The 23756-nt window shown below is 43.5% G+C and overlaps 1 protein-coding gene and 1 pseudogene across 2 annotated transcripts; one reads left to right on the top strand and one right to left on the bottom strand.

Moving 5' to 3' along the window:
* The first annotated feature begins 3063 nt into the window (after positions 1 to 3063).
* On the top strand, positions 3064 to 3573 carry LOC102918812 (large ribosomal subunit protein eL27 pseudogene; annotated as a pseudogene). Its single transcript, XR_013051892.1, has one exon. The product of XR_013051892.1 is annotated as a large ribosomal subunit protein eL27 pseudogene (transcript).
* Positions 3574 to 7909: 4336 nt separating this feature from the next.
* Positions 7910 to 19423, bottom strand: LOC102923115 (cell adhesion molecule CEACAM1-like). The gene is made up of 3 exons (XM_076542679.1): positions 10987 to 19423; positions 10097 to 10232; positions 7910 to 8183 (listed from the first exon to the last, which is right to left on the bottom strand). The coding sequence occupies exons 1-3, from the start codon at positions 11048 to 11050 to the stop codon at positions 7910 to 7912; spliced, it is 474 nt and encodes a 157-aa protein (XP_076398794.1). The 5' UTR covers positions 11051 to 19423.
* Positions 19424 to 23756: the final 4333 nt, after the last annotated feature.

Here is a 23756-nt window from a genome sequence, read left to right as displayed (position 1 = left end):
CCATTTGCCTGCAAACCTCATGGTATCATTGTTTTTCTCTGCTGAGTAGTAATCCATTGTGTATATGTACCACATTTTATTTATCCATTTTTTAGTTGAAGGGCATCTAGGTTGTTTCCAGGTTCTGGCTATTACAAATAACGCTGCTATGAACATAGCTGAGTATGTGCCCTTGTGGTATGATTGAACATTCCTTGGGAATATGCTCAAGAGTGGTATAGCTGGGTCTTGGGGAAGATTGATTCCCAATTTTCTAAGAAAAAACTATATTGATTTCCAAAGTGGCTGTACAAGCTTGCATTCCCACCAACAGTGGAGGAGAGTTCCCCTTGCTCCACATCCTCTTTAGCATAAACTGTCTTCAGTGTTTTTGATCTTGACAGGTGTAAGGTGGTATCTCAGAGTCGTTTTGATTTGCATTTCCCTGATGATTAGGTATGTTGAGCAATTCCTTAAATGTCTTTCAGCCATTTGAGCTTCTTCTGTTGAAAATTCTTTCTCTGTTTAGCTCTATAGCCCATTTCTTAATTCGACTGTTGGGCATTTTCATGTCTAATTTCTTGAGTTCTTTATATATTCTGGATATCAGCCCTCTGTCAGATATGGGGTTGGCAAAGATCTTTTCCCATTCTGTAGGCTGTCGCTTTGTCTTGTTGACCGTGTCCTTTGCTCTACAAAAGCTTCTCAGTTTCAAGAGGTCCCATTGATTAATTGTTTCTCTCAGTGTCTGTGCTACTGGTGTTATATTTAGGAAGTGATCTCCTGTGCCAACGAGTTCAAGACTAGTTCCTACTTTCTCTTCTATCAGGTTCAGAGTAACTGGATTTATATTGAGGTCTTTGATCCACTTGGACTTAAGTTTTGTGCACAGTGACAGATACGGATCTATTTGCAATCTTCTGAATGTTGATATCCAGTTATTCCAGCACCATTTGTTGAAGATGCTTTCTTTTTTTCCATTGTACAGTTTTGGATTCTTTGTCAAAAATTATATCTTCATAGGTGTGCAGATTAATGTCAGGGTCTTCAATTTGATTCCATTGGTCCACATGTCGGTTTTTATGCCAGTACCAAGCTGTTTTTATTACTGTAGCTCTATAGTAGAGCTTGAAGTCAGGGATTGTGATGCCTCCAGAGGTTGTTTTATTGTACAGGATTCTTTTGGCTATCCTGGGTTTTCTGTTTTTCCATATGAAGCTGAGTATTGTTTTTTCCAGGTCTGTGAAGAATTGTGTTGGGATTTTTTTTTTTTTTTCGAGACAGGGTTTCTCTGTGTAGCTTTGTGCCTTTCCTGGAACTCACTTGGCAGCCCAGGCTGGCCTCGAACTCACAGAGATCCGCCTGGCTCTGCCTCCCAAGTGCTAGGATTAAAGGCGTGTGCCACCACCGCCCAGCTGTGTTGGGATTTTGATGGGGATTGCATTGAATCTGTAGATTGCTTTTGGTAAGATTGCCATTTTTACTATGTTAACTCTACCTATCCATGAGCATGGGAGATCTTTCCATTTTCTGACATCTTCTTCAATTTCTTTTTTTCAGGGACTTAAAGTTCTTCTCATACAGGTCCTTAGCTTGTTTAGAGTAACCACAAGGTATTTTATAACATTTGTGGCTATTATAAAGGGTAATGTATCTCTGATTTCCTTCTCAGCCTGTTTGTGAATTGTATATAGGAGGGCTACTGATTTTTTTTGAGTTGATCTTATATCCTGATATGTTGCTGAAGGTGTTTATAAGCTGTTTGAGTTCCTTGGTCAACTTTTTGGGGTCACTCATGTATATTATCACGTCATTTGCAAATAGCGAAAGCTTGACTTCTTCTTTTCCAATTTGTATCCCCTTAATCTCCTTATGTTGTCTTATTGCTCTGGCTAGAACTTCAGGTACTATATTGAATGAGTATGGGGAGAGTGGACAGCCTTGCCTTGTTCCTGATTTTAGTGGAATCGCTTTGAGTTTCTCTCCATTTAACTTGATGTTGGCTGTTGTCTTGTTGTAAATTGCCTTTATTATGTTTAGGTATGTTCCCTGTATTCCTGATCTCTCCAGGACCTTTATCATGAAAGGGTGTTGGATTCTGTCAAAGGCCTTTTCAGCATCTAGTAAGATGTTCATGTGTTTTTTTTTTCTTTCAGTTTGTTTATATGGCATATTACATTGACGGATTTTTATATGTTCAACCACCATTGCATCCCTGGGATGAAGCCTACTTGATCATGGTGGATAATTGTTTTGATGTGTTCTTGGAGTCTGTTTGCTAGTATTTTATTGAGTACTTTTGCATCAGTATTCATGAGGGAGATGAAATCAGTTTGTAGCTCTCTTTCTTTGTTGCATTTTTCTTTGGCTTGGGAATCAGAGTAATTGTAGCCTCATAGAAGGAGTTTGGTAATGTTCCTTCTGTTTCTATTGTGTGGAACAATTTAAAGAGTATTGGTATTAACTCTTCTTTGAAGATCTGGTAGAATTCTGTGCTGAAACCATCTGGTCCTGGGCTTTTTTTGGTTGAGAGACTTTTAATGACTGTTTCTATTTCCTTAGGGGTTATTGGACTATTTAAATAGTTTATCTGGTCTTGATTTAACTTAGGTATGTGGTACCTATCCAGAAAATTGTCCATTTCTTTTAGGTTTTCCAGTTTTGTGGAGTAGAGGTTTTTGAAGTATGACCTGATGATTCTCTGGATTTCCTCATTGCCTGTTGTTATGTCTCCCTTTTCATTTCTGATTTTGTTAATTTGGATTCTCTCTCTGTCTTTTGGTTAGTTTGGATAAGGGCTTGTCTATCTTGTTGATTTTCTCAAAGAACCAACTCTTTGTTTCATTAATTTTTTTTATTGTTCTCGTTTTTTTTTCTATTTTATTGATTTCATCTCTCAATTTGATGATTTCCTGGCATCTTTTCTTCCTGGGAGACTTTGCTTCTTCTGTTCTAGAGCTTTCAGGTGTGCTGTTAAGTCACTAGTGTGAGATTTCTCCAACTTCTTTATGTGGGCATTTAGTGCTATGCATTTCCCTCTTAGCACTGCTTTCATAGTGTCCCTTAAGATTGGGTATGTGGGGAAAGGTTGGCGGAAGTGCCCTTCTTTCCTTTCTGCTGGGTCCCGGCTCCTTGCTGTCGACATGGGCAAGTTCATGAAACTTGGGAAAGTGGTGCTGGTCCTGGCTGGACGATACTCCGGACACAAAGCCGTCATCGTGAAGAACATTGATGATGGCACCTCAGACCTCCCTTACAGCCATGCCCTGGTGGCTGGAATTGACCGCTATCCCCGAAAAGTGACAGCTGCCATGGGCAAGAAGAAAATCGCCAAGAGGTCAAAGATCAAGTCCTTTGTGAAAGTTTATAACTACAATCACCTCATGCCCACAAGGTACTCTGTGGACATCCCCTTGGACAAAACAGTTTTCAACAAGGATGTCTTTAGAGACCCAGCCCTGAAACGCAAGGCCAGGTGGGAGGTCAAGGTCAAGTTTGAGGAAAGATACAAGACAGGGAAGAACAAATGGTTTTTCCAGAAGCTTCGCTTTTAGATATATTTTTGTTCCCATCATTTAAAAAAAAAAAGATTGGGTATGTTATATTCATTTCCATTGATCTCTATGAAGTCTTACTTTCTTTATTTCTTCCTTAACCCAGTGGTAATTCATATGAGCATTATTCAGTTTCCATGAGATTGTAGGCTTTCTGTAGTTTTTGTTGTTGAAATCTAACTTAAACCATGGTGGTCTGATAGAACACAGGAGATTATTCTAATTGTTTTGTATCTGTTGAGATTTGCTTTGTGGCCAAGTATGTGGTCGATTTTAGAGAAGGTTCCATGGGGTGCTAAGAAGAAGGTATATTCTTTTTTGTTAGGATGGAATGTTCTGTAGATATTAAGTCCATTTGAGTCATAATATCAGTTAAGTCCTTTATTTCTCTGTTAAGTTTTGATTTGGGAGATCTGTTCAGTGGTGAAAGTGGGGTGTTGAAGTTTCCCACTATTAATGTGTGGGGTTTTATATGTGATTTAAGCTTTAATAATGTTTCTTTTACATATGTGGGTGCCCTTGTGTTTGGGGCATAAATGTTCAGAATTGAAACTTCATCTTGGTGGATCTTTCCTATGATGAGTATGTAATGCCCTTCTTGATCTCTTTTGATTGATTTTAGTTTGAAGTCCATTTTGCTGGATATTAGGAAGGCTATACCCACTTGCTTATTAAGACCATTTGATTGGAATGTCTTTTCCCAGCCTTTTATTCTTAGGTAGTGTCTATTTTTTAAGTTGAGGTATGTTCCTTGTATGCAGCAGAATGATGGGTCCTGCTTTCGTATCCATTCTGTTAGCCTGTGTCTTTTTATAGGTGAATTAAGTCCATTGATATTAAGGAATATTAATTACCAGTGATTGTTCATTCTTGTTATTTTTTGGTGGTAGTGTGTGTGTGTGTACTTCTCTTCTTTTGGGTTTACTGCTGTTGGGTTATCTATTGCCTGTATTTTCGTGGGTGTATCTGACTTCCTTAGGTTGGAATTTTCCTTCTAGTGCTTTCTGTAGGGCTGGATTTGTGGATAATTATTGTTTAAATCTGGCTTTGTCTTGGAATGTCTTGTTCACTCTGTCTATGGTGACTGAAAGTTTTGTTGGGTATATTAGTCTAGGCTGGCATTCATGGTCTCTTAGTGTCTGCATTACATCTGTCCAGGTCATTCTGGCTTTGAAAGTCTCCATTGAGAAATTGGGTGTTATTCTGAGGGGTTTACCTTTATAAGTCACTTGGCCTTTTTGCTTTGCTGCTCTTAATATTCTTTCTTTATTCTGTACATTTACTTGTTTAATTATTATGTGGCAAGTGGACTTGGGGGGGGGTCTAGTCTGTTTGGTGTTTTATAGACTTCTTGTATCTTCATAGGTATTTCTTTCTTTAAGTTGGGAAAGTTTTCTTTTATGATCTTGTTGAATATATTTTCTATGTCTTTGAGTTGGTATTCTTCTCCTTCCTCTATCCCTATTATTTGTAGGTTTGGTCTTTTCATGGTGTCCTAGATTTCTTGGAAATTTTGTGTTATAATTTTTTGGCATTGGTATTTTCTTTGACTAACAAATCCATTTCCTCTACTGTATTCTCTACACCAGAGATCCTCTCTTCCATCTCTTGCATTCTGTTGGTTATGCTTGCATCTGTGTTTCCTGTTCGTTTACTCAGATTTTCTATTTCCAGCATTCCTTCTGTTTGTGTCTTCTTCATTTTTTCTATTTCCCTTTTCAGGTCTTAGACTGTTTCCCTCATCTGTTTCATTGCTTTTTCATGGTTTTCTTTCAGGGATTTATTGTTTTCTTCTGCTTTATTTGTCTTTTCCTCTAGTTTTTTATAGAGTTCTTCCCATTTTTTTGACTTTTCATGTTCTTTATTAATTTCCTCCACTTTTTTGTTTGTCTTTTCCATTTTATTTTTGATTTCTTCTTTAAAAGCTTCTAGCATCTTCATGATGTTGTTCTTAAGGTTGCTTTTTTTTCCTGCTTCTTCCATTTTGTGATGTTCAGGTCTTGCTGTTGGAGGAGGCCTAGATTCTGGTGATGCTGTATTGCTCTTTTTTCTGTTATATGTACTTCTGCCTTGATGTCTGCCCATCTCCTCATGGATTCGTTCTTGGTCTTATAAGCGCTCTTGGTCCAGACCGAGCTGACAGATTCACCATTTCAGGAAGCCTCTCTTGGTCCAATGAGAGGCGACAGATTCTGCTTCTCAGAATGCCACTCTTGGTCTAATCAGGGCTGGCAGATTCCCTGTCTCCTGAGTTTACTCTTGGTCCAATGACAGCTCTTTGTCCAATAGGAGCTATCTCTTTCTTTGGGCCGGGTAGGAGCTCTCTGGGCTAGATGGGAGCTCTCTGTGTCAGATGGGAGCTCTCTGCATCCAGACTGGAGCTCTGAGCTAGATGGGAGCTGGGGGCTGGTCACCAAGTCTCAGGAAGTGGCAGGAGTCTCGGGCAGATGGGTGTGGGGGCCCTGCCCGATGACCAGAAACTGGGGCCAAGTTGGGCAGGTCTTCCCTGGGAATGACTGATGCCCAGGGATGGGACCTAGGGGCAGGCCTCCCTGCGTATGACCCCAGACACTCACCTCTGGTCTGGATGGGAGCTCTGGGCCAGATTAGGGGATATCTTTTTCCTCTGCCACTTGGACTTCACATTTTAGCTGTCCCCAGGACAAAAGCTTCCATAGGAATATTTTTTCTGCCTGTTTTTTTTCCTTTGATCTTTCCCCAGGATTTTGTGTTCATAGCCACATAGTTAGAAAATTAAGGACATAGTTTCTCTGTCTTGTAGCTTATATTATTCCTAATTTTTTCTTATACTATATTGCTTATTTTTCATAGCTAGAATCTTGAGAGAGAGAGAGAGAGAGAGAGAGAGAAAACCTAGGTAAGAAAGAAATATATACTACAGCCTCCCTCTGGGCATCTTTCAGCTGCTTTTACTCCCCCAAATAGATTTTCCCTCCTTAATTTCCATAATCAGACATGCCATAATTTCCTGTGGGACCCTCAAACCCTCTTTCACCAAGACCCGGTTGGTCCATGTTTTCGGTGCCATTTGAGGGAGACCAGCTCCCTCTTATTCCCCCAGGGTACTCTTGAGGAAGGAGAAGTGAGAAATTTGCAGATAGAAGTATATACAGAGAGAGACAGTTATGAAACATGGGATAGCTTGGGAGGGCCTGGATCCTAATCCATGTGCCCCTTCTGTCTTACTAAAGGGCTTTTTAAAGGAATGCCAAGGGGTGGAGCAAAAGACCTCCTTCCCAGTACAGCCAATTGCAGACCATTCCAGATACCCGGTGACCTTGCACATGGTCTAGCCATCCCCTAATGCAGCCCTGTTTTATAAAGCAAGCTCAGATCTCACTAGGAAACCTTTGTGGGCTACCACACCTCCCTTGGGAAGTCCCTCACACAACCTGAGGCCTTCCAAGGTTGGGAGAACTACCTGCTCACATTCCAAGCTCCATCCCTATCAGCCAGGAGAAATCAGAGAAGCAGGGGAAGATTAGACATAGGGATGGAGCAGGAAGCTGGAGGAGGATTGACTTTTGCTTGTTCCCATAGACATGCACTGGAAATTAAATACTTCTGTGTCTTCCCAGAAAGCCAAAAGACTCCACTCCAAAACTGGTGCTGATATTCAGAGATCCACTTTCTAAGGACTGTAATGTTCTTGATGTGGTCTTACTCAGGCCAGTGACAGAGTTATAGATGTGGCTGGTATACGATCTGCTATTATTAGTATTGATGTTGGGAATAAAGAGCTCTTGGGAGGGAAAAAAAACCTCTCCCTTGAAATACTAAGAGTACTGTGGAGATGGGTTAGAGGATGTGTGGCAAGAGAGGCTGAGGTTTGTCCTTGAATGAAAATAAATATTTGAGAGGGATATGATCGAGACATCTGGACCATCTGGAGAAAACAGAGTAAAGTCACAGGTGATGTCAGCAGAGGGAAGGGGAAATCCTGGTCTGTAGAAGGCCATAGTATCTCTTTGAGCTATGCTTTAACCTTAGTTGAGAAAGTCCTACCCAGAGCAGGGTACAGAATAGAAGACTGCACCATGCCTGGCACAAGCCCTGATCCATCTCAACCACAACACACAATCATCTCTACTGCACACTCATGTGTGCACTTAGTGTGAGTCTTACATGTTCTCTGTCTCTATCACCATGAGCCTCTCTAGGCAGGAAAAGTCCCACCAGCCCATTTTAGCTCAATGCTGGGCCTGGTTGCATGTGCTTAGGCTGGGCCAGGATGCCCTGGCAGCCTAGGTATCTGTATGGTAGGTCTGTATCATGAACCCAACCAGACCTGGACCATTATGATAGCTCAAGCCCTCTGTATTTAATCAGTTGGAGGCAGGATGAAACAGAAAATATTAACAGGTAATGTTCAGAGAGAATAGGTCACTTGGGGAGGCACTCACTGGGTTCCTGGTTTCACATTCATAGGATCCTGTGTCAGTCCTCACAACACTGAGTAAAGTGAAAGTCCTGTTGTCCTCAGACAACTTCAGCCTGTCCTCTTCTGAGAGGCTTTGGTCATTTATCCTCCACAGGTAGGTTGTATTCTGAGTCTTAGGTTCACACATTAATGCTACTAAAGACCCCTCCCAGGTATAGATATTTTTGGTCTTTGGTATCATTGCTGTGCTAATCACAGAGAGAAGATTGCCCTGTGTAGTACCTCTGATTCTTGCAAGGGTGTCTGTCTTTCAACCAAAGATAGCCTCTTATCTCCCCACCAACCCAGATCCTTAAAGAATCAGGCAGGGAGCCGGGCGGTGGTGGCGCACGCCTTTAATCCCAGCACTCGGGAGGCAGAGCCAGGCGGATCGCTGTGAGTTCGAGGCCAGCCTGGGCTACCAAGTGAGCTCCAGGAAAGGCGCAAAGCTACACAGAGAAACCCTGTCTCGGAAAAAAAAAAAAAAAGAATCAGGCAGGAAGCAAATTACAGGCAGATGGAGTGGCTGAGTGCTCAGAGATAATGGGGCCTCCTGTGCTATGTATGGGAGAAGCAATGACTTTCTCATGAGTGAACTGAGCTGCAGTGTTTTGTGATTGTCACACTCAAGACTTGGAATCAGAGACCTCATTTTATCCCTGGTCCTCACTGACCCATTTCCTGCCTTGACACACAAGGTTCAAGTCCCTCCAGCTGCACTGGCCTCCACTACTCAGTGTAGACCAGAGCCCTCCCAGCCTTTGCTGTCCAGGGCTGCTCTACAGATAGGTCATGATTAGTCTTCTCATTGAGCTTCCCCGAGAAACCTGACAGCCTGTCAGAGATCTCATACAGCTCAGGATCTGGCTGACATTTAGGTCAGGCTGAGTCACAGATGGGCCATTCTTGTCAGGTGTTTGGTGTTAAGTGACATGAATTAGGGAGTCCTATAAGAAGCCTGAGTCTACAAAATGATCTAGAAGATTGAAGGTACCTAGTACCGTTTCCATGGTGGGGAGGCTGGAGAAGTGGCTGTGAATAAATAGTTTGTGCTACCCAGAATCTGTGTGACCCTGACTCAGTGACTGTGCTTCCTGTCTCAGTTTCCCTATAATAGGACACATGTAAATGATCATTGCCATGCCTGCAAGTTAACCTTAAATGTGAACAATGACTTGACCTTCCACCAAGCAGTGTCTATTACTATTTGTCTGCAGGAAATAATCCCTGGGCTGGACCCCCAGAGGGCAAGGAGCTGCCATTTGTACACTTTTTCTTCTATCTCTTTAGGGCTCTTGACCTTCCTGGGAGGTCTCAGAAGACCATCTGAAGATCTGGCTGATCGCCTTTCCTACCTCTCCACCTATGCTGAGCACACTGAGTCTCAGGAGGAGATGCCCAGGTGACCTACCTCAGACATGGCTCTCAGAGGCTGATTGTCAGCAGGCTCCCAGTCTACAATCCATCATTGTTTTCTGTCAGCTCCAACAGGAGATCAAATTCCAGCCCAGTCTACAAGCTTTTTGGGATTCCTGATCCAGTCTGGAATGGAGTTCTTAAGCAAAGCTATCAGGGGTCATCTCTGTGAGACTCTCATGGTTTACACAGCCAGGCCCTGCCTGAGTCCTGAAGGGTCTTCCTCAAGGCCATGTTCATGTTGAGGTTCTAAGAACCTGAGCAGAGTCTGACTTGCCTGGGTTCAGTTACCTCACCCCTTTTTCTCTGAGGGTGGATTCCAGTGAGGCCTCCTGATATCCTGCTGTTTTCTCCACCATGTGTCTTTTACTGCATGCTTGAACCACAAGGTGGGAACCATAACACAGAGTCACCCTGGACTGACAGCCCTATATGTGAGGTAGGATTAGCTCCACCCATGGCCCAGAAGGTACAGAGAATTATTTGTGGTGTACAAGGAACTGCATGGATGCTCTACTAATACCAAAGTTTTTCAATACCATGTGTAGTGTATAGGCTCCTGCATCTTTCTGAGTGACATTCTGGAAGAGCAAGCATCCATTGGGATACATTATCTCTGCTGTATGCAGGCCCTGTTTTATTTGTATTTCAGGACATTAGAAATCCTGCAATTTCATTTCTCTCAACCACAGTTTTTACCTTGTACCAATAAGAGACTAAGACTGTTGCTGGCTGATTGTGTACACATAGAAGAACGTTCTTCCATGCAGCAACTTGGGGCAGAACTTGTTCAACAGTGACTTTGGCAGGGGTGGGAGAGTTCCAGCAGGTTAAAAGAGAGACTAAGAGGGAAAAGAGAAAAAAAAACTATCAATATTAGGACCTTTGCATTTGGTAGAAATTTGATGCGTGTGTTTAACTCTTAGCCTTGGTATGTGTGTGTCCTGTTTCAGGGAGGTCAGCAGTATCACCCCCATTCACCAGTACCCCTGAATCTTTCCACTCTATGAAACTGGCTTCATAGTGACTACATAGCTCCCCCCTCACTGCCCTCAGATCCCTATTCACACTCAGATTCTTTGGTGAGTGTCGGCATGTCTTGTCTGACCTCCTCCTCTAAAGACTCTGTGCCTTCATTTTATGACTTTTCCCTGCTCTGTTTCTTCTAAAGTGCTTGTCCACCCCTAAGCCCACCTTCTAGATGTCCTTGCTGCTCTGTCTTCCTGCCCACTAGTAGTGGGCTAGCAAATCAATGTCACAGAGTCTGGGGTTTATTTGTAGATTTCTCTGGGTCCTATGTAATGATGCTGTTGTTTACTCACCCCCTTTTGAGTTTGACTTGGAGAGTCACCCTGATGGAGTTGTCAACTTGAGTCTTCAGGATCGAGTGGCCAGTGCTGATAAACTTAAAATGGGCAACAACTGAGTTTTTCTGCCCCAATTACCTATTCCCATCCCATCCACTGTGAGCTTCCTGTTGGTCTCAGGCTTCAAGAAGCCAGATGTCCATTCTTCCCAGGCTCTTTTTCTCTCCCAGAAGACCTCATCCAGTCTCTGAGCTCCCCAGCTCTCTACTCCAGAGTAATGTCTCCTCACCTGTGAGCAGGAGTCCCCTCCAGGAGACCTGTCCTTTGTGGAGAGGAGATGATGTGGGCTCCATAATCTTTGCTGTGGGCTAGGCTGTTCCTCTGGGAAGGATATTTGCCTCTCATGCTGCTGCTAAGCTGGACTCCTAGGGTGTCTGCTCTGCTTTTCGTCCCAAAACTGAGCCTTTTCCAAGGAGGGCACTTCCTGGAGTCAGATGGGCTGGGGGTGAAGTCTCTGTGTGTATATTGCTCTGTTCTTCTGTGAGCACTGCCTCCCATCCTTCTATTCCTTTCTGGTTCAGTGTTCTAGAGCATACATTGAATTGAAAGGCTAAGAAGTGTCCTGTGCCCCAAGAGAACAGCAGCTCACCCCAGGGCATTGTCCCTGAACTTTCTATAGTCAAGAGTGTATTTCCTTGGGACAAAACCCCACAGATCCCAGTCTGCCCTGTGATATCAATGCTCAGGGAAGGTCGAATTTACTCCTGGCAGAGTGTGGCAGTCTTCTCTAGGGGCTGGAAAAAGTCTAGTTGAGTGATGACTGGGGAGGGCCCAGATTCATCCTCACTGGTGTTCCCTATCAGGTGTCTGATCCATGGATACATGTTATCTTAGGAGTTCATATCCTGGTGTGCAGGAGGAGGTGACCTGTGTGTCCTAGAAAGAGTACCATGTGTCCCAGCTTCCTATGGAGGGCACAGGGAGAGTTCCTGACTCCAGCTTCCTGTGCTGGCTGAATGTGATTCAGATCTTCCCATGGCCTCTCTGACCTTTCTGGGATGCCTTTGTTCTCCTTGGTGATTGCCCTGTGATGGAGGAGATCCCTGTCTTTCCTCATGGATGATTAGAGCAGGGAGGGGACTACATAGAGTCTCCTTGCAGAGTGGGGGTCTCAGAGACACAGGAAATGATTATGTGAGTTAACTCCAGATCTGTTGGAACTGGGTGGAAACAAGGCTGCAAGATAGTTTCACACCTCAAGGAGAGTATTCCCCGTTGAATATGTGGCTTATTGTTGCCCTTCGATGTTCATGAGGAGACCTGCAGCTCATGTCTGGGCTGCTACAAGGATGGTAGCCAAGCTACAAATGCTGTAATAAAGCTGAACACTAGTTTTCCAGAAAGGTCCCAGTGTGTAGCCACCTTTGAGGATCTAGGTAGATTTTTGCTGGAGACTAGAATAGCTGAGGTGAGACTTACTGCCATTTTGATCTGCAGTTCCAGGAAGACTGATGTTGTTGAGTCCCCCTTCCATGTGTTTTTATCAGATTTTTTTGTATATCTTGTTCAGGGCAGGAATGTCCAACTCCTTTGCTCACTCTAAAATAGTTTTATTCTGATTTCAAATTCTAAAGGAAAGTACATTCCTTCACTAACAATAACACATTCTAGACTTACAACCTAAAATGACAACAAAACCAAACCCTGCAAGTTTCTCAGTGTTGGTATTTCCCTGTGTGTTAGCCTTTGAGTAAGTTGGCATTCCCTGGAATTTTCAAAAATTCCCCAATTATGATGATTTAAGCATACTTTGGTAGCCTTCACTCACTGTAATTGTTATAGCTGGATTTCCTGTTTAAAGAACAATGCACCCTAAGTTGGTAGCACTTACAAGAACTGCATTGTACAGGGACATTTAAAAGATGAAAAACATAACTTCAAGTCTGGGCTCCCAGTAAGGTGACAGCACAGAGTTACATGTGGATGTTGCTTGTTAAGGACATGTTTTACATCAAAACCATGTTCCGAGTTGAGAGAGCACGCATTCAGAGAACCCACACAATGTACAGCATGTATGTGAACTCATTAGGGAGCATTTTGCATCATTAAAATTACTCTTTCATGTTCTCCTTCCTATATACTGTACCATACCTCTACCTCTATATATTTAATTACATATAAACATGCATACATTATATAGGCTTGGACCACATACAAGAAAGAACATGTGTTATTTTCCCCTGAGTTTGGGTGATCTCATTTAACAGTATACATTCTAAGTCTATTCACTTCCCTGTAAATTTTGTGATTTCATTTTTCTCTAGAGATGAATAATATTTCATTTGGTACATGCACTAGACTTGCATTATGCATTCATCTGTTGATGGACATCTAGATTGTTTCCATCTTCTTGTTATATTGAATAGAGCAGCAGTAACATGGGGTGCCAATATCTAAATGGTAGGATACAGGATCTCTGGGTATATGACCAGTAAAATAGCTGAGTCGTGTGGTATTTCTACTGTTTTGAGGGACTTCCACAAGTTCTAAATAATGACTGTATTAATTTTCACACCCACCAGCAGGGAATATGTGTTTCTCTTTTCCACACTCTCTGCAACATTTTTTGTCAGTTATTTTGATTATAGCCAATCTACTTGGGGTGAACTGGTATCTTATAGTATTTAATTTGCATTTCCCTGATAACTAGGGATCAGTTTTTTTCCTGAGTTGAATCAGTTTTTTATTCTGTACACAAAAGCTGTATGGTATATATGACTTACAAATATGCTTTTCCATTCTGTAGGTTGTCATTTCAGTTTGTAGTTTTAATTCATAAACTTACTGTCTTAGGGTTACCATTGCTGCGATGAAACACCATGATCAAAAGGAGTTTGAGGGAGGAAAGGTTTTATTTAACTTATAGGTCCATATCACTGTTCATCATTGAAGGAAGTCAGGACAGGAACTCAAACAGGGCAGGAACCTGGAGGCAGAAGCTGATGCAGAGGTCCTGGAGTAGTGCTGCTTACTGGCTTGCTGCTTATGGCTTGCTCCCCTTGCTTTCTTCTAGACCCCAGGAACACCAGCCCTGGGATGGTTCCACTCATAATGGGCCTGGCCCTCCTCCATCAAATACTAATTAAGAAAATGTTCTTCAAGCTCGCCTACAGCCTGACCTTTTTTATTGTTGTTATTGAATATTTTCATTTATTTTACATACCAACCACAGTTTCCCTTCCCTCCTCTCTTCCTGTTCCTGTTCCTTCTCTCCACCTCCCACCAACCCTGCCCCCCTCATCCACTCCTCCTCTGTTTAGTAATGGTCAGCCTCCCATGGGAGTCAACAAAGCATGGCATATCAAGTTGAGGCAGGACTAATCTCCCACTGCATCAAGGCTGGGCAAGGCATCCTAGCATGGGGAATTTGTTCCAAAGAGCCAGCTGAAGCACCAGGAACACCTGATCCCACTGCTAGGGACCCCACAAACAGACAGAGCTACACAACTGTCACCCACATGCAAGGGTCCTAAGTTGGTTCCATGCAGGCTCCTTAGCTGTTGGTCCGGAATCTGTGAGCTCCCACTAGCTTGGTTCAGTTGTCTCTTGGGTTTCCCCATCATGATCTTGACCTCCCTTGTTCATACAATTCCTCCTCCATCTCTTTACCTGGACTCCTGGAGCTTGGCCTAGCACTTGACTGTGGCTCTCTGCATCGGCTTCCCTCACTTAATAGATGAAGGCTCTCTGTTGACAACTAGGGTAGTCCCCAATCTGATTACAGAAGGCCAGTTCAGGCACCCTCTCCACCATTGCTATCTGTCTTAGCTGAGGTCATCCTTTTGGGTTCCTTGGAGTTTCCGTGGCACCAGTTTTCTCCCTAACCTCAAAATGGCCTGCTTTATCAAGATACCTCTTTCATTGACCGCTCCCCTCCATCCCATCCCAACTCAACCAACCTGATCACTCATGTTCCCATTCCCCCATTCCACTTCCACACCAATTCCTGTTCAGGGAGAGCTTGTTGCTGAGCCTCTGTCCCTCTGTGTCATCATCTCCTTTGATGTCTCAACTAGAAGCCCTGTGTCCCCTCTCAGGCTTTTGTCCTCCCTAGGAGACCCAGCGGTCTCTGTGCTTCCTTCTTCCCACCCTCTCAGGAAATGGTCCCCTCTCCTGTGAGTAGGAGCCCCTGCCAAGGGACCACCAAGGGACACACCCGTGCACAATGGGGTTGTAAGGAACTGCAATTCTCTCTGTCTGTGGAGAAGAGCGTCAACTCCAGCATGGCTCCCACGCCCTGCTGCTCTTGTGTCAGCTTTGTTGTTCTTCCTGGAAGCTGAGCTTCCTGGCAGGAGGCAGCACCTCCAGGGTCACTTCAGCTGAGGCCAAGGTCTGTGTCCCTCACCCTGCCCCACCTCTTCCCTCTCAACGTGGGCCTTCCATTCCTCTCTCTCTTTCTCTCTTTATGGTCCAGTCCTCTAGAACATTCTTTGAGTAGGAAGGCTAATTAGGAAATTGACCTGAGAGAACAGCAGGTCACTCTAGTGTGGTAATGTTTTATTTGTGCTCTAATAAATAAAGCTTGCCTGGAGATCAGAGGAAAAAGCCAGCCACTAAATTAAAAATAGAAGTCAGGCAATGGTAGTACTTCTCTTTTAATCCTATCATTCAGGAGGCAGGGATCTGTCTGGATCTTTGTGAGTTCAAGATCAGACTGGGAACAGAGCCAGTCGATGTGGGACATGCCTTAAATTCCAACAAATTCCAATTAACCCTGGAAGTCTGGAGGTCTGTATAGACAGACAGGAAGTGACAGAGCTGGGCAGGAAGAGGAAGTGATGTAGCTGGACAGGAAGAGCAAATGAGATAGCAGAACAGAAAGGCATATAGACATGGGTATACAAGAAGTAGGTATCTTTGGAAGCAGAGGATCAGTAAGGTGAGGTTGGGTTGTGGCTTTTCCTATTCCTCTGATCTCTCAGGTTTTAACCCAGATATGTGGCTTGAAGTTTTTTTTTTTTATTTAATAAGACTGTTTTGCAATTTGTCTACACAGCAGGGTCACTGCCATGTCTTTCCCCATCCCTGTCAGCACCAGAGGGAGACCCTGTGCTTCCTAAACCCAATGGTGGATTTCCTCTTGTGACACAGAAACACACTGAGCCCATCTGCCCTTTGTTCTCACTGCTCTGGGAAGGTGGGATTTACTCCCAGCAGGAAGGTGACAGAGATGTCTGTGAGGGCTGGAAAGGAACCAACTGAATGATGACAGGGAAGGGGATGGGACCACTGTCACTGGTGTCACCAATCAAGTGTCTGATCCAGGAATTATAAGTTTCAAGTCCTGGGTGTGCAGGAAGGGCTGACCTGTGTGTCCTAAAGAGAGGATGTTGACTTCATCATCCTATGAATAGCCTCAGGGAGACTTGCTAACTTCCTGTGTAGGTTGAGCTGTGGCTGTGGTCTGCCCATGTCCTCTTGATCTTTCTGGGATGTCATCTGTCTAGGTAACTCCCCTGTGACCACCCTGTGTTTCCCTCTGAGTGACACCAGGAGGAAGGGACTGTCAGGAGGTAAAGTAGCATCCTCAGAGACATGGGAAGATGGAATGTTAGTAGGCTTGTGGGAGGACTGGTTGGAATCAGGTGTCTCAGTTAGCTTTCTATTGCTGTGATAAACACCATGACCAAAGTAACTTGGGGAGGAGAGGGTTTCTTTTGTCCTATGGTATACAGTCCTATGATGGGAAGTCCTAGAAGGAACTGAAACAGAGGCCATGGAGGACTGAGACCACCATCTCAGGGGTGGCATTTCTCACAGTGGGCTGGGCCCTTCCACATCTATTATAAATTAAGAAAATGTTCCACAGACTTAACTACAGGCTGTGGGGTTTCTGCAAATGCCATGGCCCACAGAGTAATGATCAATGTGAGGCAAGAAGGAAATCCTGTTCAACAGGACTCAGGAGCCTGTGTTGGTTCAGACTTCAGAATTCTGGCCGCAGGCAGATTATTCGAGACTCTTTAAACACAGTACAATCTGGAAAAAAGTTTCCTGGTGTATCATAATTTCATATGCACAAGGAGACATAATTACATCGAAACTCTTCTCAAAGCACATGTCACTTCTTCCATGAAATTGGGCTCTGTAGATAGGCTACATGTGTTATCCTGAGGGCCTAGGAGAGGATCTGGTGTGCTCTCCATTACACAGAGAGCACAGCGGTCACCTAGGTTACTCACCATCTCTGGTCCTACATGTGGGTGCCTTGGGGAGCCCTTGGCCATATAGATAGCACAGAGGTCCTCTATACTGTTAACCACTTCTGGTCCTGCTTGGAGCTTGTGGGAGCCAGATATGGCCTGGCCCTACAGATTATGCAGAGATCACCTGGGCTATGGGACACCTCCATTCCCAGCCTTCTGGGCAGAAATCAGGTTGTAACTATCCAGCATGTTTAACATTCCTGGTTTTCCTAGTGCTTATCTGTGAGTGCAAAGACCTTTGTGCTCCCTACAACAGGCTAATCTGATGGAGGCATTTTCTCAATTGAGGTTCCCTCTTCCCAAATGACCCTGGCATTTGTAAGGTGACTAAAACATAACAAGCATACCAGGCTTTGAGATTGTGTGTCTGAGGGAAATATTCTGTGTATCCCAATGTCTCCCTCTGGCCTTCACTATGACATCTTCAGCTCATCTGTGAGTTGTAGAAAGGAGGCTCCAGATGCTGTGTAGGCCTTTATAACTGTCTATAAGATGCCCAAGGGAACCTTTGAATATCTATCTAGCTTTCACTAGAAATGGTTATTGCAGTGGAGATGTCACTGTGATTTTGATATGTATTTCCACAATGGTTAATGACATTGAATTTTTTTTCATGCACCACTTGTACATCTTCTTTGGAGGGACTTCTGAGCCTTTGGCCCACTTTATTTTTTTTCTGTCTTTTTAAAAAAACTTTTATTCTTTTCTCATACATTACTTCCCAAGTGCAGTTTCCTCTCCCTCCACCCCTCCCCGTCCCTCCCCCATCTCCCTTCTTTCTCAGGTCAACTCCTCCTCTGTTTCTCTTAAAAAAAAAAAAAAAAAGAAGCAGGCCTCCCAGGGATATCCAGAGAACATGGCTAACAAGATACAATAAGACTGGGTCCAAACCCCCATATCATGTCTGGATGTGGCAGTCCAGTAGGAGGAAAAGTGTCCAATGCACAGGCCACAGAGTCAGAAACCCCCCATGTCCACTGTTGGGAGTCCCACAAGAAAACCAAGCTACACAACCATAACATATGCAGAGGACCCAGCTCATACCCACACAGGATCCATGTCAGTCCCTACAGTCTCTTGGAGCCCCTGTAAGCCCTGCTTAGTTGATTCTGTAGCCTGTGTTCTCATGGTGTTCTGGACCCCTCTGGCTCCTACATCCTTCCTTCCTCCCCATCTGGTTCTGCCTAGCGTTTAGCTGTGGGTCTCTGCATTTGCCCTTTTTTAAAACTAGATTTTGTTTTCTTTTCCTTGATGAGTTGTATTTTGCTTTGGTGTACTTCCCTTTCTGCTTCTTCTAATACTGAGACTAGGTGTTTTTATCATATACCCAAACTCTCATGTCCTGTTGATACTTTTGGTTAAACTCATTGACATTTCCTGAATGATCCAATTTCTCTACTTGGTCTTCCATCCCCAACTCTCTATTTTCTACCTGAGCCATTATGTTGGTGAGGCTTTCCAAGGAATTTTGTTTTGTTTCATTTCATTTTGTTTGGAGACAGGGTCTCACTATGTAGCCCTGGCTGTCCTGGAACTTACTATGTAGACCAGGCTGGTCTCCAAACTCTCAGAGATCCTCCTGCCTCTGCCTCCCCAGTTTTGGGATCAAAGGTGTACACCATCATGCCTGACTCCACTGAGCTTTTTAATAAGTTTATTGAGTTTTCCATTTTCAGCATCACTTCTGATTATGTTTTCTTAAACTCTATTTTTATGCCTTGTATTGACTGTATTATTTCACTGTCTTTTTAGTCTTTGACTTTTTGAATTGTGTGACCATGGTTATAATGATTCTATTGAATCATTTAGGAGTTCTTCCAGGTCATTTTTCAATAGGGGCCGTTACTGTGGTGTTTGCATATTTTTTTCTTTTTGGTGGAGATGCATTATTTTTTGGTTATTTGTGTTGTTTTCATTTCCAAGTTGGGATGTGTACATCTGGAATTGGTCATCCGTTGAGTTTGTTTGTTTGTTTAGGCTGTCTTCTTTTTGGCAGAGGTGTTTACAGTGTTCAGGAGGGAGCTGATTCACAGCAGGTTAGGATGTCGATTTTCTCTGTCTGGTGTTGGGGCTACAACCTCTATCCCATGTTTTCTGGTTGTCATCTATAATCTAAGGTCTGCATCAGCTTGGCTGATTTGTGAACTGGTCCTGGGTCTCAGGCTAGGTAGGAAAACTAGAGGGTCAGTTAGACAGCTGACAGGGCACTGGTGAGTCCCAAAGAATAAAGGCACCTGGATCTCCCAGCCAGTGTGGTGGTTGGAGAGTTCCTCCTGGGGAGCAGGCTGAGAACTGGTGAGTCTCAAAGGGCGAAAAGGGGTCAGGAGGAGGTAGCAGCTCCTAGCTAGCAGCTGTGGGGCAGCTGGGCAAAAGGAAGGGTCCTGGGAAGTGGAGCACAGGTCTTCTCCCTGAGTCTCCTGCATTGTGGGCAGGTTCTTCATATTGGTTTATTATTTGTGTGTGTGTGTGTGTGTGTGTGTGTGTATTTGTTTGACACAGGCTTTCTCAGTGAACTTGGAGGTAGGTGAGAGTCACCTGACATAGTTGTTGTATACACTTTTGATTCACACTTCCCTGGTGGATAAATGTAATGAATTTTTCATGTATTTACTCCTCATTTGCACTTCTTTTCAGGACTCTGGTCCATACATTTGCCTGTTATTGCCCAGATGATTTGAGGCTCTCTTGCTATCTGATTCACTTTTTGAACACTTTCTATAGACTATGTGTTAATTCCTTTTCAGAAGTGTATCTGGCAACCTTCCCGCCCATTCTGGCTGACTCTTCACTCTGTTGTTTCCTTTGCTGTGCAGAAACTTCTCAGTTTCATGCAATCCCATCTGCCAATTCTTTTCTTTCTTTCTTTTTTGGTTTCTCTAGTCAGGGTTTCTCTGTGTCTCCCTGGCTGTCCTGGAACCCACTCTGTAGACCAGGCTGTCCTCTAACTCACAGAGATCCTCCTGCCTCTGCTTCCCAAGTGTTGGGATTAAAGGCTTGTGCCACCACTGTTCGGCTTCATCTGCCAATTCTTGTTATGATTTCTGAGGCAGTGGAATCCATTCCAGAAAGTCCTTGCTGCTGCAGGTATCTTGAAGTTTCTTCCTTCGAAAGTTTCCAAGTTTCAGGTTTACATGGATTCTTGGGCAAATGACAAATAGGGACTTAGTTCTGTTCTTCTATTCAGTTTCCCCATGAACATTTGTCAAAGAGGCCATCTTTACTCGGATGCATTTTGGCAATGCATTTTTGGTCACAGATTAACTGTAGCTGCTCAGTTTATCTCTAGGTCCTTTGTTCTGTTGCACTGGTTTGAATGTCTGTGTCTTACAAGTTGTTGTAAGGTTTGTTGTTAGGTTTGCTCTTAGGGATATTTGACATGGAGCATGGTGATTCCTCCAGCATTTCTCTTTCTGCTCAGGGTCACCTTGGCCATTTGGGATTTCGTTTGCTTCTGTGAGAATGTAGTGTTTTCTATTTCTCTTCACAGAAACATTTTTGGAATTTTGGTCCCCATTTTACACTGATGTTTAGATCATCTTTGGTAATATAGATATTTTTACAGTATTAAGTCTGCCAGTCTGTGCACCTGGAACTTCTTTTTTATCTGGTGTTTTTATTTAGGTCCTTACTTCAGTGTTATAAAGTTTATTTTTAGTATATATATATGTGTGTGTGTGTGTGTGTGTGTGTGTGTGTGTGTGTGTGTGTGTATGATGTGTGCTTGTGTGCATAAGTGCACACATGTGTTTCTGCAAGCCATGGTGCACATGTGGAGGTCAGAGGATAATTTTGGAAGCCAACTCTCCTCTTTCAGCCCAGGTTGCCAGGTTTGGGTGGCAGGGCTTTGACTCTCCATGCCATCTCTACAGCTGTGCTTTTATGTTTTGATTTAAGTCTCCCACATTGTTGTTCAACTTACTCTTAATTTTATTAGTTTTTTATTATTTTTAGATGTTTTGTTTATTTATTAAGCTATTATATGTTGGATTGTTGCCCTGATATCTTTAAAGTGTTTCCAATTATATTTTTGTCTTTCAAGATTATTTTGAATACTCTATTTTGTCTTTTTAAAACTGTACTTCTGTAGTTTTTAATGGAGGGCATCTCTCCAAGGCCAGGAGCATTTTAGAGGCTATGCTATCTTTGTTTTTTTGTGCAGGGGTCCTGGGGTTTCCAGACCGCCTTGCATTAAGGAATCCAGGCCCTTGAGCTCCTGTTCCCTGGGAAGAGGATGTGGGTTCCAGGCTGAGAGCAGCATGTGCTTTGGCAGTTTCACATATTGGTCTTTCTGCATCACTGCCACATGTTTCTCCCTGCAGCTGCATCTCTACAGGCCTTGGGCTATGTGAAGAGATACTCTGGCAGATTTATGATCTCTGTTGGGCAGCAGGACTGGGCAGGGTGAGTACACTGGGACATGCTGGGCCTGGAGCCCTGACTCAGGAGATGTCCTTCAGGAAGGATGGCCTGTGTGGGTGTCTTCTGCTGTGGACTGGAGGGAGCTGGCAGTCCTGGTGTTCCACATGCTTTCTCAGCTCTCCAGCTGAGAATTTGGCCCTGAGTTGGTGCTGTCCCTGCAGAAGGCTGAGGTAGACAAGGATGGCCATAGGCGGGTCTCATCTCCCAGACAGATGTGGACAAACTGGGGAGGAAATGAGTCAGTCTGTCTCTGTCTTGCCCATGGCAGTGGTATAGGTTACAGAAAAGCTGTAACAATGCCAGGAGTCATGTGTGTGGAGCTGGGTATCAGTCACTGCAGCTGGATGCTGGACAGTTTTCTCCTCCCCAGAGCTCTGGCACTAACAGTGTCACTCCCTCCATGTGGCAGTTCTCACAGAGACATAATGCCAAACAACTCTAAGGTGCAGACAGTCCCACAAGAGTGACCATGCCAAAGTATCCACAGGGACAGGTTTGCTGAGAGAACCAGCATTTAGCAAGTCAGAGAAATGAGAGAGGAGGTGTTTCTTTGGCGATAGTGCATTAACACCCAGGAGATATCATCTGAGGGGGTCAAAGCTTAATTCTTCATTTCAGTTTTCTCTTTCTGCTGCTTCTTTTCTTCCTGTGTTATATTCTTCTTCACTACTGTTTCCCTTCTTCTTCCCTGATGTTTCCTTCTTCCTCCCTGATGTTTCCCTTCTTCTTCCCTGATGTTTCCCTTCTATGTTCTTTATTTTCCTCTCATCCTTTTATACCTCCTAAGACAAAAATTTCTACAAAAGAAGAGATTACCTCACAATCACAAGTTATATATTTTCCAAAAACAAATGAAAATCTTTACACATAGAGAAATCACAGTATGATAACAAGTTTCATGTTTTCCTTCAAGCCCACAAGGACTTAAACATTTTTATTATGTTAATTTCCCTCCATAACATCTTTACCCCAAAGCAATGACTATTTTATAATTGGTTAACAAGGCTTTAAGGAAGCCGTATATATTTCAGCCTGTTCCTTTTATTGGCAGGAAGCTGCTTGCGATTTCAGTGTAGTAGATACCTACAAACTTCATTCCTGTGTCCAGCTAACTGTCTGTCTTTGTTTGCATACAATAGGGGCATTTAATTTATTTTCACAACTTTGCCTTTTCAAGCGACATCCCAGGGCCTGTGATTAATTCTGTAAGGTACATGACCGAGAAACTCAGGCCTAACCTTGGGTGTAGGGACATAATTACCTTCTTTAATCATCAGAGTGTTTTCAAACAGGCAGCATCCATGGGCTTATAATGCAGGGGACCTCCTTGCTTTCAGTTTTTATCCTCTGCAAATCCCACATCTAACCAAGGGGAAGGTGACTTCTAACCTATTTTTGTCTTTTTTTTTTTCTTTCTGTTTTTGGATCAATTGGCGGAATAACCCAAACTATTTCCCTAATCATCTTCACTACCTGTCTTAGTCACCTGTATCTTTTAGGCTGGCTGAGAATGTTCAATCAAATCATTGATCTAACTAAGCATCCTTGCTTTTATAAAAATCATCTTCATTATGATCTGAAAGTAAAATGCCCAGTGAGGAGTGGGATTTTCCCAAGAAACAATCCCATTATTGTTGGAGAATATGATTTTTTCCCCCTGAATGCAAAAGCAAGGTTTAATTCTGGATATCCAAAAGCAATACAAGCCTAGGCAGGGACTTTGTCCAATACATCCAATGCAGTGGAGGCTGGAGGAAGTGCCCACCTATCTGCAAGCTCAGTTTTTAAAGGGAAAAACCACAAGGTTATATCATTTAGGGGTGCTAGTACGGGTACAATTTCGATTGGCTCGCTTCTAGGGGCTTTCTAGAAATCATTCTTAATCTTAATTCTAAGGGGGTGGTTGCCCGCCACCATTGCTCATTGGCTGCCCTCAGATGGGGACATTTTTATGGTCAGTTACCCTGGAAACCAGGGTTGGAACATTCTATAGCCCGGCAGTAATTACCTCGTGACTACCTTGTGACTTTTACACTTGCTGGTTTCTGGAATCTGGACTGACTTGTTTCAGTAATTATTGGCCTATTCCTAGAAGGAGAAATCATAGGCCTTAGTTTTTGGGTGAAAGCATTTGGGTCTTATTTCTAAGATGGCTCATTTTGGTCTCACATTTCCCCCTTCTCATGTGCCTAATGGAACCCAATCATGAGTTTGGGGCAGTTAAGTATCCCACTCTAATAATGGCCATGTATAGTTAGCCATCTTGTTTCTATGCCAGGGAAGTTTTCTTTTGACCAAGCATTTCAGTCTTTTCTGAACAGGGAACATGGGACGATGTATTCTCTTCTGGAACTGTTTCGAGCTGGCATTGGGG

The sequence above is a fragment of the Peromyscus maniculatus genome, chromosome 1 (genome assembly GCF_049852395.1).
Source record: "Peromyscus maniculatus bairdii isolate BWxNUB_F1_BW_parent chromosome 1, HU_Pman_BW_mat_3.1, whole genome shotgun sequence".
Taxonomy (NCBI): Eukaryota; Metazoa; Chordata; class Mammalia; order Rodentia; family Cricetidae; genus Peromyscus; species Peromyscus maniculatus.
This window is presented reverse-complemented; position numbering and strand designations above follow the sequence as displayed.